Source organism: Harmonia axyridis, chromosome 1, assembly GCF_914767665.1.
Source record: "Harmonia axyridis chromosome 1, icHarAxyr1.1, whole genome shotgun sequence".
Classification (NCBI taxonomy): Eukaryota; Metazoa; Arthropoda; class Insecta; order Coleoptera; family Coccinellidae; genus Harmonia; species Harmonia axyridis.
Window position 1 is genome coordinate 64251362 of NC_059501.1, and position 15718 is coordinate 64267079.

At 33.0% G+C, this 15718-nt stretch overlaps 1 protein-coding gene across 4 annotated transcripts in view; it reads left to right on the forward strand.

Moving 5' to 3' along the window:
- Positions 1-9103: 9103 nt before the first annotated feature.
- The window catches only part of LOC123676240 (AT-rich interactive domain-containing protein 4B-like), a 28144-nt gene continuing 21529 nt past the window's right edge, over positions 9104-15718 (forward strand). For 3 of the 4 annotated variants that reach the window (XM_045612027.1, XM_045612032.1, XM_045612048.1), the window contains exons 1-9: positions 9105-9395; positions 9451-9558; positions 9620-9788; positions 9848-10013; positions 10476-10682; positions 10954-11149; positions 11254-11599; positions 13377-13747; positions 13938-14317. In XM_045612027.1, the coding sequence (XP_045467983.1) occupies positions 9378-9395; positions 9451-9558; positions 9620-9788; positions 9848-10013; positions 10476-10682; positions 10954-11149; positions 11254-11599; positions 13377-13747; positions 13938-14317 (1961 nt within the window). In that variant the 5' untranslated portion in view covers positions 9105-9377. Of the gene's footprint in view, positions 9396-9450; positions 9559-9619; positions 9789-9847; positions 10014-10475; positions 10683-10953; positions 11150-11253; positions 11600-13376; positions 13748-13937; positions 14318-15718 lie in introns of all 4 variants that reach the window. The other variant, XM_045612039.1, reaches the window with a different exon arrangement.

A 15718-nucleotide genomic window follows, 5' to 3' on the forward strand; every position in this document is an offset into this window, starting at 1 on the left:
TTCCAATCGTCTTCTTGGTATTCCTGCTTGGGTGAGTGCTGGTTGAGGGTCCTGAGCAGCACCTTCAGCAGTCGGAAAAACTCGTGTTGTTCTTCTCCTAGAATGTTGAGATTGTGAAGTCGTAGCATAAAACTCTGCTACCGACGTCCAGCATGCTATCATGTTCAGCACCAGCTCCAGACACGCCCAAATGAACCTCAGGCGGCGCCGGCGGCTGTATATTTCTATTCCTTAAATTCACTATCATTCATGGATTTCCCCGTGTTCTGAAGGAGACGGGCTTTGATCGCTTTTTAAGATCCGCAGAGCTACGGTGGAAGAATTTTGAGCTGCTTTCCACCATGAGCAGAGACCCTTCGAGAAGGTTTCTGCTTTTCGGGTCAGGATTCAGGAAGCATCTGGAATCTACGGTGGGCAAGAGTCAGTTCAGCTCTCCTGATAGGTGAATCCCTAAGGATAATCAGAACATCGGTGGCAAATTTTTATTCAGCGTTTGGCTATCTATATACATAAAAAAAGCAAAGTCACTAGTATGGCAGAGTACTAACTAAGGAGACAGATGTATGTCGAACAAAAAGCAAAGTCTCCACAAATTCAAATTCTTATGAGAAGAATTCTCGAGCCTGATTTACGTAGGTGTGCCCTATCCCTAAGGATTATGCGTATTTCGTCCCAAGACCGCTGATGGACTCTTCAGTTAGGCAATCCAGCGATCTCTGCCTAAGACATGCCTCACACCATAGTGGAGAGGTGATTCTGCTGCAACTCGGCGACCCTCATAAACCGGCCGGGGCGTAGTAGAGTGTGGCACGACACCCATAACGCCACCTCTCGGGCAGACAGAGTCACTACAGAATAATACTGAGTTCCTTGACTGTTGATGTTAATGCGTAGTATCCTAAACCAGTATTCACCAAAGCAGGTCTACTAAAAATACGCATGAAATGGACAAATTAGGGGAAATAAGGATATAGCCTGGCTCTTGGGAATCAAGTCGCTATGGAGCGTTTAATCATTTGAGAGACGTTTAATCATTTAAGAGACGAAAACCAAAACTCGAATATTGGAGAAATAGCACGAAGAAATTTCTCGAATATTCGAGTTTTGGTTTTCGTCTCTTAAATGATGCGCCAGGCACCGCTCTCATTCGGAAATGCGTGAAAAAGTTTGAGGATACCGGTACAACATTATACAGGGTGTCTACTTTAAAATGTACAAAACTTCAAGGCGAGATTCTACATATGATTTTTAACAAAAAATATCATTTAACACATGGTCGAAATATTGACGGTAATTCTTCAATTCAACATTTTGTGTATTTACGAAATCTCTCAATTTTTTTCCTAAAATCAATAACACTCCAGATATCCCTGTAGTCTCATCAAATTTGATTACATATCTCACAAGAGCATTAAATTGCAATGAATTAACACAGAAATTTCGTACTGCGGGTGTGGTAAGCATATAAATATAACTATTGTTAGGTGAACAATATCAATCATATTTTTCCAATAGGTTTATCGATGAAAAATGAATGATTGTGAACATGTTTTCTTTTCAGCAAACACTACTCCATTTAGTGATCTTTCGAATGACATATCAAATTTTGTACCTACTAGCTGCTTGTTTTCGGCCTTGATATCATGGCTAACATGACAACAAAACAACGAAAAATAAGAAATTATTCAAACCTGCTTTTTTTCATTTTGAAGCTTTTAATGATTGAATCAGTTGTTTTTGCTGATCATATACCTACTTATACCATAAAATATTCATACTTATACCATAAAATATTTTAAAATAATTAGGGATACCGCACACTTTATTAGCGAAAGTGGCCTCCTGTCAAATTGGTTAAATTTTTTAATATGTTCTAGTCCAAGTCATTCCAAACAAAAAGTTCATTAGGCAAAAGTTTTTCTATAGGCTAGTTTTGATGCTGGAGGCTCCTGAAAACTCTCAATTGTTCTCCATTTTTAGAAGATACAAAACGTCGTGAATAATTATCACTATTAGTAACCAAGATGTGAACTGTCATTAATACGAGATACTTTAGTGATGTTACATCAGGGCCCCCGCAACCGCGCGTTCAACGCGTGCACCGCACGCGGGCGCCACTCTAAAAGGGCGCCAAAACCTCTTATAGACCGCATGAAGAACCGATGGACGAAAAAAATTCTTTCAAATTTTTTTAACAATTTTTTTTTTCCAAACTTTTTCTTGCAATTTATACAAGTTTCCGAACGTCGCAATCGGTATGAAATAGCCAGATATTGGTTTACAAAAACGCATACTCGATGCTAATCCTAGGGCATTTTTTGCGCCATGTGCTGCACACAGCTTAAATTTAACTGAAAATGATTCTGCTAAGGTTTCAAACGAAACAGTGGACTCTTTTGATATTGTGCAAGAACTTTATATATATTTCTCTTCATCCACAAAAAGATTGGAATGTTATAAAAAAGCATGATCCTCAGTTACATCTAACACCCCTAAATGACACTAGATGGTCAAGTAGAATTGATGCTAATGTTTCATTTTATTCAAATATGTGATAGCCTTTTAGAAATAGCAGAAAATGATAATTTTAACATAGAAACTAGACATAAAGCAAGTTCTCTTTTATTAAATATTCATTCTTTTAAATTTATTTGAAGTATAATAATTTCTTATGATGTTTCATTCCAGATTAATATTGTAAGCAAAGTGTAGCGATTGACATTAAAGTGTGCCAAAACTATTTGAATAATTTAGTTGAGATTTCAAAAACTATAGGGATGATAATGTTCTCGAGGAAAAACTTGCGGAATCTGGAAAACTAGCGGCTGCTCTTGAGATAGATCAAGGTTTTTCTGTATTATATACTGTAAGACGAAAGTATAAACCAAAATTGTTCGATTATGAACACACGGATGAGGCACCTCAAGATCCAAAAATCGCTTTTAAAATAAATTTTTTTTTTTTTAAATTTGATCAAACACTAAGTTCCTTAAATTGTAGGTTTGATATGATATCTGATTACGATAACGTCTTTTGTTTTATTTGTGATATTCTCAAATTAAATGAAAAATATCTATTAAAATGCTGTCATGCTCTTCAACAAAAGCTAACTGATCAGAAAAAAAAAAGAGGCTGACGTGTAAGAAAATGATTTATTCAACGAGATAAAAGCCCTAAGATTGTTTTCATTATCTGAAGCGAAAATCCTCTTGAAATTCTACAATATATCTTTGAAAATAATCTTACTTCTTCTCTACCGAATCTTAGTATTGCCTCAAAAATCCTTCTCACTTTACCTGTGTCTGTTGCTTCTGGTGAGAGATCATTTACTGAATTAAAAATAATTGAAAACTTTTTGAAGTCTACCATGTCATAAGAAAGATTTTCTGGATTGGCAATCTTAGATATAGAGCAAGAGATACTCGATGAAATTGATTGATTGATTATATAAATAAATTTGCAACAGCCAAATCTAGAAAAACATCCATTCAATTTCTGGATTGATCCTTATTAAATGCTTATGCCTTCATGAATAATTTATAGAAGAATACAGCTTAAGTTTTGAAACACATTTAAAATGTATTATGTTACAACTAACATCATATAGTTCTTAAGGCAATGAAGGTTGCTGATAGATTTTAAACCATTCTACACTAAATTCTTAACAAAACAAAAAAAATTCAGATTATCAAGCAGTGCTTTTCTCCACCTCCCCCCTTTAAGGGGCGCCAAAATATGTTCCGCACGCGGGCGTTGATGTCCCTTGCGGGGGCCCTGTGTTACATTTGGTCAATTATACAGTGTGTTACAAATACTTAAAATTTTTACGTTCAATTATTCGAAAATTGTTACAAATTGCATTAGCGATATACAATCAAAAAATGTTTATGAAACCTATTCTACATCACATTCTCAAAAATATACGGATTGTTTAAAAAAAAAACGATATGTTCGAAATGTTCCTCACTGAGAAATCCATCCAATAGCTGATTCTTGAGGTTACATCTAAAGATAAAAAAAAAACTTTTCAAGAGCGTTTTATAGACAGATTTGTAATATTTTTTATGCTTCCTCTTGCCTTGAAATTATGATAAGCAAAAAATAATTTTCAATACGGAGCATTTGCTTTCTTTTGTATATTTTTTCGAATGTGATGTAGTATAAGGAGTAGAATAGGATTCATAAATATTTTTTCATTGTAGATCGCTAAGGCGATTTGAAACAATTTTCGAATAACTTAAAACATTGTAAGTAGCTGGAACAAACTGTATAATTGACCAAAGAACAATGCTTTTAATACTATCTCATATTAATGAGTGCTCACATCTTGATTACTCAGAATAGTGATAACTATCCAGGATAACGTTTTGTACCTATTGTTTAACTGTTTAACAACGGTGAACAAATAAGAATTTTCAGGGTCCTCTAGCGTTAAAACAAGCCAATAGAAAAACTTTTGCTTATTGAACTTTTTGTTTGGAATGACTTGTACTATAACATATCAAAAATGTAGCCAATTCGACAGGGAACTTTCCCTACTCAAGTGTTAATCCATTAAATTCGTTTCTTCACGTGTGGATATTCTTGGTGAAAGAGGAAATAACAAACTAGATTGTAAAATTTGGCGTGTTTTGTAGGGAGTGAGGTATAGTAACCTAGCTAATCCACAAATCTACCTTAGAAATTAGATCTTTCTCGAATATCTATCAACGGCGTAGAAATAGGGAGTGGGGAAAAATGGGGGTAAACCCCCCCCAAGATTTTCAAAATATAAAATTTGAGAAATCTCGCAAAGAAGAAGAACGAAAATTTCTTCATAAAATGAACCAATAATATTCATTTTACTTTTTTACTTTCCTTTGAAATCGACACGTCAATAAAATACGGACCCCTTTATGGTTTATGAGTTTATTAGATGAGTACTTTTATTGCACTACGAGCTCGTCTTTGTCCGAGCTTTATCTAACCGCTTTCTCGGCATCGCCCCTTATTTGCCATCTGTGATTTTTGTATTCGTCATCGGTATACACTTACCCGTTGTTTTCGGTTTTTTGTATCATTCTCATCATAAAATTTCAATATGTAGTTATAAAAGAACTGAAATGAATAATTCGCATCGAAAAATTGTCTGGGCTGTGTTGTACCATCTATTGTGTTTCATTTGAATTGCAAATTATTTGCGAAGACATCAGTTTTGAATTGACTATATCTACAGGGTGTTCCTAAATTGGAGGTATAAATGAAAATGACAGATTTCTCGGATCATTTCAAGAAAAAAAGTCCTATAACATGAGTCCGCAAACGCTTTGTTTTTGAGATACAGGTGTTAAAGTTCAAGTTTTTCTCTTACAGCCCCTTCCCTTCACAAGATATTTAACTTGTATTGGCATAGATATTCCAATTTGAAGTTTTCATCATGTGATCCTAATTTTGAATGCAAATCTACAGAGTGAATTTTTTCTGGAAGGGTGGCCGCTTCTTTCTTCCAGATTTTTTTTTGTGAAACACTGGTAGTTTAGAAAAATTTAAAAAGAAACTCTGGTTCATTACTGCACTGTTTGGTTTGTTGTAGTTTTATCGTATCGTATCTGCAATCGATTTTGAGAAAAAAATTCAAACAGCTCTCAATAATAATTTCTCAGGAAAATCCAAGATCCAGTTGGGTAGCTGTGATAAATAAATTAATTATAATTTTTGATACTTATTAACCCAATCTCTAGCGAAGATTAATAAAGATTCGATAAACTTGATGAATTCGATAAACACAAAAATTAGGACTACAAGAAGAACCCTGTATCTCTAAAACAAAGCGTTTGCGGGCTCATATTCATGGGACGTTTTATCCTTGAAATTATCAAAGGAATCTCTCATTTTCCTTCGTAACTCTAATTTAGGAACACCCAATATAAGGTGAGAACAACCGAATTGGTACCAAAAAAAAAAATATTTCGAGTAATTTGGTTCAAACTTCGTTATTAAACCTCCTTTTCTCACATTATAGATATGAGTAAACAATGTCGTCAAAATTTTTTTTCGAAAACACCCCCAAGAAAAAAAAAGATCTATGCCCTTGAGATCTATCTATTCAAGATTATCCCTATATCCCTATAATTTTTTCCTGATTATATGAGTGTTTCTTTGTAAATTTATTGTTAAAATCATTCTTCGTAGTTTTGTACCCTTACTGGTACTGGTACTGATTTCTTGAAGTAGGTAATTCATTTGATATCAACGAGGTCCAAGACTGTTGACGTTGTGTGTATCTATGCCATTATTATTTTTTTTTTACTTAGTAGCGGCGCACATATCCTGTTCTGGTCGGCACAGAGGAAGCTGCTGTAAAATGACCATTAGTTGACTTCTGTAGCAATCTCAGCAAGACCAATTCATTAAAAATATTCCATAAACAAGTTTATTTACTGTCTCAACATGCGATCCTTCTCCATCCTGCTTCGAATAATTCCTGCCAATATACAGATATAGGTGCCTGCTCTTTCAGGTTAGTTGTTACATCAGAATGGGAAGAATTTACCGGTTTTGTGGGAATTTTCATTCTCATGAAGAGACCATCACCATCGATTTGTCCAATTCGAGGTTATGAGTGTAGAAAATATCGGGCACTAGGGTAAAAGTACAGAAATTAAATTGACGGAATTATATTGAAAAAAAAACTAGAGATATACACATAATAGTTATTTTCGGTTTACTTATTATTTACAAATTCATGATGAAGAATTCCTTCGAATACCTAGAAAAGATCTAAAATTTTCATTAATGCATTGGCTAAACCAAATGAAGTAAAGTTACATTAAATCATCCAAAAGAAAATATGTACCTACTTAAATATTACAATGTGATTTATGTTTTCTACTCAAATATCTCAACAAGTATCCGATTGAAAATTACAAAAATTAATATTGCCGAATCTATCCAACAAAGTTAGAGGAATGGACAAAACCTCAAGGAAGTTTGCAGTTCATTTTCTCTTGGACCCTTATTTGTTCTATTTTAGCTTTTTTTCAATTGTAGCTTGATTCCTCGGAAACATAACTGTTTAAATGCCGTCCTCAGTTACTTTGTTTTCTGTTTGTATAGAGGGGTGAACAAAAACACGTAAGCTTTTATTCAGAACATCATGATGTGGGTCACAACAAAGCTTACGAACACTTAAATGTTGCTTATTCTCTACTGAACATTTCCCTTCTTTTTAGGAATTTCGATTTTTAATAACGAGAGAAATTACAACACTTTGAATGAATCTAATATACAGGGTTAGAACTATTTAGAGGGGCACTACATCGAAAACCATAAGAGAAACAGGGTGGCTCAAATTACAAAAAAATGCGTTATTTGAGGATTAGTGTGTTGGTGTTAACAGATCCAAAATATCGCCAATGGTTCCCGAAATATCTCGGAAAAACTGAAAAAAAGGATTTTCTTCTTCTTTCTTTTGTATAACTAATTTGCGTTTCTGGAGATAACTTCACGAAATTCGATTTGTAGCCATTAACCAATATAGATATTTTAATAGTGAATTCTTAATTTTTTTCCTTATTATCTCATAAGGAAAACCAATATGGCGTCCATAAGAAAAAAAATGGACTATCGCGTCTCTGAAACAATGGAAAACAGAAAAAATCTGAAGACACCATTAGAATTTCTATATTGGATAATGGTTACAAACCGAATTTCGTGAAGTTATCTCCAGAAACAAATGAGTTTTACAGAAAAAAAGGAAATATCGATTTTCAGTTTTTTGGAGATATTTCGGGAACCATTGGAGATATTTTGGATCTGTTAACACCAACATACTAATCCCCAAATAACGCAACTTTTTTATGATTCAAGCCACCCTGTATTTCTAACGGTTTTCGATATCCCTATAGTGCCCCTCTAAATAGTTCTAACCCCTGTATAATGAATAATATACTGGATGTGCCATCGCGGTGAATCACCCTGTATAACCATTTTAAATTGCATTTCTATTGGACCACCCTCTACAAACTAAATTTCAACTTTAGTGGATCTATTTTTAGGGAAATATTGTGTAATTTGTTCGATATTTTGCTAATATTGGCGCCCGTGGGGACCACAAATGTACCTATGGTTTCCAAGGGCGCAACTGGCGAATAAAAATGAAGAGCCCCTCACTTCACGTCCGTGTTTTCCTCATTTTTTAGATATTCTGCTTCAATTTCCTTTAGTTCTAACACCGCTATTTATCCGAAGTTCTGTACGAATTACCACTTTGTATTACCAGAACCAGAAAAATTTTATAATAATAATACCTACCTAATGTATAGAACCCAAAAATCGAATAAAGAAAAATAGTCCGTCGTCTGTCTGCCAGAGCTTTCCTCTGAAACTATGAAAGCTATACGCCAAATTTGGTACAAAAATCAGTTTTGATGCCGCATTGATCATCATGTTTACGATTCATGAACTTTTAAAACAAAAAATCAAGAATTTAAAAAAATTCATATTTACATGAATTTACTTGGCAAAATCGTGAAATTTCAAATCTGTTATGCTATCGTTGTACTGAATGAAAATTTTTTTACCGCAAGGCTGAAATAATTTCGGAGTAATGAATTTTTCACTATTCCTTTTCGAATATAACGCTGATATTATACGCATTACGCATCGGCCTTAGCGTAAGACTTTCGATCCCGCAGCCACGGGTTCGAATCCCTTTGTGTCTCAGACATCTTCATGCTGTAGTGACCTTTTTTTTTATTTCACAATTTGCTCTTTATTGAATAATCTTTGAATTTGGAGAATTTTTTAGAGCAGTAGAGTACGTACATATAAGAAAGGTTGAAATTTTCAATTCCAAAGGTTGAAATTAGTTTTACTTGAATTTTGTACGAGTTCAGTGGAGGAGTTCCAATAAGTGCAATAATTACTAAAAGCTGCATCGCCATTAAAAAACAATTCCTAAAATACACATATGAGAAGACGAAATATCATATGCCGAAAAAATTATCTAATATTAAGAATAATAGGTTTGTCAAGATGACAACCCAAACCTTGATAACAATAAAAAATACCAATCTATGGCCAATCCAAATAAATTAATTTCTATGCTGCTCTGCTAGTCTGGTTTGTTGACAGTTCTGACATGACATTCAAATACGAGTACTGTGTTGTTGAGATGCGATTATAATCGTTCTTGTAGAAATATGAAAAAAATAGTGGTGTCAAATAATAATTCTTGTGATAAATGTTTAATTAATAATCTTGCTTGAGTGTAGGCTTAAATCCATTTTCAGCTTTGGACAGAGTGTTATCTGTTTCTACTTTCTAATTAGAAATTTTGTGATAAATTCTTCATTTATTTGTATGATTTTTTTTAAATATATCCTATGGAACTGTAGATGCAAAAACTTAAAATGGTAAGTTTTAAGCAGTTATAACTATTCAGAAATAAATGGATTCATTGACTTGTAGAGTGATGATCCTCCTATATTGCCTGTTGGAACAGCAGTTAGTGCAAAATATAAAGGGGCCTTCTGTGAGGCCAAAGTAAGCAGAGTGTTTCCTCAATTAAGATACAGGGTAAGTAGAAGAGAATAGGACAAAATTCCCTATTTTTCATTTATATTGCACCTATTTTCAGGTTTCTTTTAAAGAACCTCATTCAGGAACTGAAACATTAAAAGAAGAGCATATTAAAGCGACTGGGCCCATTAGAACTGGTAGAATTGTGCTGGCATGGCATCCAGCTCAGAAAACATTCTTAGAAGCACAAGTTACTAGAATACAAGATCAAAGTCAATATACTGTTGGTTAGTTAATGATTGTTGTCAATATATTCAATTATCTGACTTACATTTTTTTTTTGCAGTATTTGATGATGGAGATATAACAACATTAAGAAGAAACTATTTATGTTTGAAAAGTGGAAGGCATTTTAATGAAAGTGAAACATTAGATCAATTACCACTGACACATCCAGAGCATTTTAGCAATCCTGTCATAGGAGGTAGAAGCAGAAGACGAAATAGAAATAGGTGTGAATCAAATATAATGCTAGGTTTTTGGTTTATTTTGGGTTTTTGTTATAATTGAATATCTCTGCACTTTTATAAGGTATAATCCTATTTGTTCTTCCAATTCCTACTCGAGTTCCAGGAAAGTACAACGTGATCATGGTGTTTTTCACTATCAATAACTCATCAACCTGATGATCAGCAATGTTCAAACACTTTCCAAGTTTGTTGATATTAACTTTTCAAAATAGGAGCTCCTTGACCAAGTAGCAAAAAGAAAATCCTTATTTATTAGAGATACTTGGAAAGTTTCCTAAGCAAAGTGCTTGATTGAATTTCCATTGGTTACATTCATGGAAAAAAACAATCTTGTGAAGTTTACTTTCAAGGAAAGCTGTTCTCACTTGTTTATTTTTTTTTTAGACTTGAATAACTTTCATCATTTCAAAAAAATGTGATTTCTTCAGAATTTCCCTTTTTTAGGGGTGACGATAGTGAAGGAGAACATGAAGAAGCTGACCCTGAAATGGAAGGTTATCATAGTGAAGTTGGCAGGGTTGTTTGGGGGGAAAATCTTGAGAAGAAGAGAAATAAAGACTGGCCACCTGGGCTTATTATGTTGCCAAAAAATACCAAAATTCTCAACACTAAGGAAGAATTTTTGATCAGGTCATTCAAAGATGACCGATTGTAAGTATACTTAATAGTGTTTTAATACCAATAGGTGATAGAATGCTTTCTTGTTCCAACCTGAATATCCATAGCAAATTCCATTCCAAACACGTTAGAATGGACTAAAATTAATTTTGTAAGAGGATATTGTGTATATTTTTATTGGACAATATTGAACATTAGAGTACTTATCATTTGCTCTTTTCATATTTTCTTCATTTTAGAATGATCTGTTGCGCAATGTAATTCTGTAGTTCGTCAAGAGAATTCGTAATTACCTTTTTTTCAGCTATAATGTTCCAAAGAAAGATGTAATTGCATTCAATAAAGAAGTGGGAGAGAAATTGGAGAAAAATAATACTCCTTTTTCCATAGGAGTTCAAAAAGCCCTTAGATATTTGAATACTGGTGAACTTCCGGCAAATTGGGAGAAACATTTTCATTCAGATCGTATGGAAACAGATGCCGAGATGAATTTCTCTGATGTATGTCTATTAAAAATTTTTTTATTAGAGGGTATCTTCTACTTGTATTTACTTATTGTAGTGATAAGTATCTACATCCAGAAATTTCAATAGATTTCTTTCAGACCTCAGATGATGAACCTTGTGAGGAGAAAGACAGATTTGTAGCTCAGCTCTTTAAGTTTCTAGATGAAGCTGGTACTCCTCTGAATAAAACCCCAACCATTGCTGGTGAAGATGTGGATTTATATCGACTTTTCAGCGTAGTTACTAAATTAGGTGGTTATAATAAAGTCAACAATCATAACAAGTGGAAATTCATCCTAGGAAAATTAAAATATGGTAACAGTCAATCGATCACTAATCAAGTGAAGGCAGTTTATAAGAAGTGTTTATTGAGTTTTGAAACATTCTACAAGACTTTAGGTGTGACCATGTTGACTCATACAAAATCAAGCAGAAAGAATAAAGGTACGTTTTCACTGATTGGTTCCATTTCAATTGATACGAAGCGAATTTTTGAGAATCAATTATTCTATATGTATTACATATTTTTAATTTGAAAAGCAAATTGTAGTGCAGTAAATCTATAATGCAATATAGGGTAAATGCACTGGTTAGCCGATCGGCACTGGTTCTCAACCATTCCGTGATTTGAGATGAAATAATAATAAAAATATATCATGTAGTGCAATATATTTTCGCGGTACGTGTTCTCGACCATTCTATCCTTCCAAGATAGTTTGCATAGTAGTGGTATAGGTCAAAGTTTTCGAGCTAAAAATTAGTTTATAATCGTCTTTCATAGAAAAGGGTTCTTTCTCGTCCTCTCTTAAAAAGTGCTTTGTGATATATGACCAGAAAATAGTAATTATTTCTTATTTGAAATGAATTATGTGTGTATATTTTGTTCCATATCAACTATAAGATATATTTTTGAGTGTATTTCAATCAAGAAGCAAATAAATGTATATTTTTTCGTTCAATATTCAGCGGTCGCGAACTGGTATTGGAAAATTTGTATCTTTTATTTCTCGACCAAAGTGGTCAAGAACCAATATGTTACTTCAATAATTGTTTATTTCAACCGATATATTTCTGTTGGATCATTTTCGTTTTTTTTTTCGATACCCTGATTCATTTATATATCTACTTTTTGAATATTAGTTAGCGACCACCGAATTAACGTTGAAACACTTATTTCTACCCTTTATTTATTCGCGGTCGAGAACCAATTTGATTGTACTTAATTCTTGACCACTGGTGGTCGGTGTTTTATATTTTATTTACTCATTAGTTTCTAAATATATATTAAGAGCAAAATAACCAAATAATGTTGTATGAGTTGCTATTTTGAAATATTTATAGAAAGTGGAAACTTTTGCAAAATAATTGTTTTTTACGTTCCGAGTGTTTCTTACTTGATTACCTCATCTGAGTGATGTTGATGGTACGGTACGAAAGTTAGTACTAATCACTCATCTCGCTCTAAAGTTTTTTTAAAATTTTTAAGTGGAGCGCCCACTATTATTAGTGGTCGAAAACTAACACAAAAATGGTCGAGAACTCTGCGGCGTGGTCGAGAACCGAAGGTTATTGAGATTTTCTATATGTTTTCACATTTCAAAGGTTAAATGCGGAAAGAACGCTTAAAATTATATGACAAATCATTTAAAACTCGCCAAAGAATCGATGAACACCAACACCATTAAAATTTGATAAGTTTATGTGTGAAAAAATCGTGCTCGAAATCGATGTTTCTGTTAACTGGTCGAGAACCAGTGCATTTACCCTATTGCATCTATCGTGGAATATTGTTACATCTCTGAAAATTTCAATTTTAGTTTATCACCATTATCCCTGAACGATTAATTTAATTTCCCCCTTTCCAAATGTAATTCGTGCCTCTTCTCGGTCAACTAAACTTATTACAGTTCATACCACACAAAAACCACTAAAGATATAAGATTTCATTTAGAATAATTGGGTGTGATAAACTCTAAACCGAAATTTTCATAGATTTTACAGTATTTCATGATAGGTACGATACGATAATCCTTTTTCTCTAATTTTAAGATATTTTCACTTGGTACATCTTGGTATACCAACTGGGAGCAAACATTTCTATATTAAGTGTAAATAGTTGGTTATGCATTCATTTGTATTCTTCAGAAGATATCATTCACTGAAATTTTAGTATTACCGAATCAGGGTTATCAAATTTTACATATATCAAAAATTTTTGAAGGTCGATCTCTAATTAGGGACAAAGACAGGGCAACACCAATAAATAGTCCAAAACCTGAGAAGGAAGATGAAATAATACAAGAACGCAAGGAGGAAGAAATGCCACCTCAAGAAGATAAATCGAAGATACGACCTACCGAAATCAAGGATGATAAGAAAAAAAAAGAGGTCCAAGATGCAAGTGAAAGCAGTAGTGACAATGATCAGAATGAACCTAGCACAAGCAAAGATTCGGGCCGACCAAAACGGTTCACAAAAGTTAAATCTTGGTCCAAAGAGAAGAAAATTCCGAAAGTTGCAACTGTTGAAAAGATCAAACCTACAACAGAAAAAGTAGAAGAGCCGATTAAGAAAGACGAAGAAAAGGACAAGGCATGTAAATCTTCTATTGGTTTTTCAGTCAAAAAGAAACTATACTCTATTTTCTTTCAATTTTCTTTTATCAATGGAGATCCATTCAACTAATAAATCAAATAGAGAACTTCAACTGATCGGGTCAATATCAAATTTTTCAGTTTTTATATCCAAAAAAAGACAATTTATCACGAATAATATTTTCTAGGGCCAACAAACCAGATCCAAGACTCTTCCAAAAATTACTACACCTACACCTGAGAAGAAAGTGGAACCAAAAACTCCAACTAAAGAACTAAAAGAAAAAGAAAATAAAGATTCAAAAGATAAGAGTACTGTTGTTAAAGCAGTGAAGAAAGTAGAAGAGGAAAAGGATAAAACTAAGCGTTTTCGAAAGCGATCACAAATGGATTCAGAAAATCCTGTTGATAGTTCAGGATCTTTCAGCATAAACAAAGGAGACAAACTGAAAGTTTATTATGGCCCTTCTATTGAATCTAAGGTAACATATGAAGCGAAGGTTTTGGATATTGTAAAAGATGGTCCTGAACCTTTTATTCGAGTTCATTATACAGGATGGAATAATAGGTAAGTAGGTATTTTAATTTCTCCGGGGATATATTTTATTATTTCTAATGAAATCCAGCAGACTATTTACATAGTTTCTGTACAGTGTTGTTATTGTACGTCGGCTAATAATAACTATTTTTTGGCTGATAATAACTTTTTAATGCTGTGACTTATACAAAAACAGTTTAACTTAGAATAACAAACTTTTACCATTACTATGGAAACTTCAATAAAACATATTTGAATGATTGAAAAGCCAACTGACTATTAAACTATATAAAACTGTAACAAGTGTGTTTCATAATTATTTGCCAAATTATTCTAGGCCTTAAGTAGTTCAATAAATGAAAGTATTTCTTCTATAAAATTATTTTCAAAAACCAATCTCTTGAGGACTGCAGTAAAAAATGTTCGACTCCTTCAAAATTATCCTGTTTATATTAACTCTTTTTACAATTGTAAGAATTCATCATTTCTATTCCTAAAATATTCATTTCCATGAAAAAAAAACAAATTATACAGGGTGATTTACCACTATGGCCTATTAGGGGTTAATGAAAAACTGATCACAATTTTGTGCTATATATTTTTTTTATTCCAACTACAGACAGTCTTATAATACTCCGTATTTGTAATCGAAAATGATTGAGGTTCTCTTGATAAAAAATTTTCTGCAGAAATATTAAAAAAAAATGTGAGTTGCAACCATTTTTTCATAATAATCCAATTTACTCATGGTTATTGTCATTAGTTTTTAGTTTTTACCCAAGGTATAGAATATTGCTGAAATTGTCATGAAAAAAGCTATCTAATTCAATAATATACTGGGTGTGCCATTCGAAATCAGGAAGTCGTAGTATGTTTCTGATATAACCAGAAGTTGTAGAGATCTGAAAATATTTTAGGGAGATCATTGTCTCAAACCCCTGCATGCAAATTTTCAGCAAAAAATGATGATAAACGTCTAATAGGCCATCGCAGTGAATCACCCTGTATAACAATATCCCCTATTCATGAAAAATCTATATTATTCCTCTTGTCACAATTTCAAAGATATAATAGTTCATGAATTAATAAATAATTTTCAATATGTTCAATCAAAACATCGGTTGTTTGGGCCCTGGATCTTGAGGTATAAACATCGTGTCTCACCTTTCTGTTAGAGTAGATTCCTTCCTCTCTCTATGCACTGTCTACTTATTATTAGATCATTGCTCTCTTTATCTATTATCTGTCAAATTTCTAATACAGAAAACACTTCTGCCAACCAGCATTTTTCAACGAAAAAATCACTAAATGATATTTATAGAAATATTCCATTAATTTTAATAAAGATTCAGTATTATACATTATATTCTCTATAATGTATAATACTCGTACAGAAGGCTCAATCTAACACTAGCTCATTCAATAACTCGC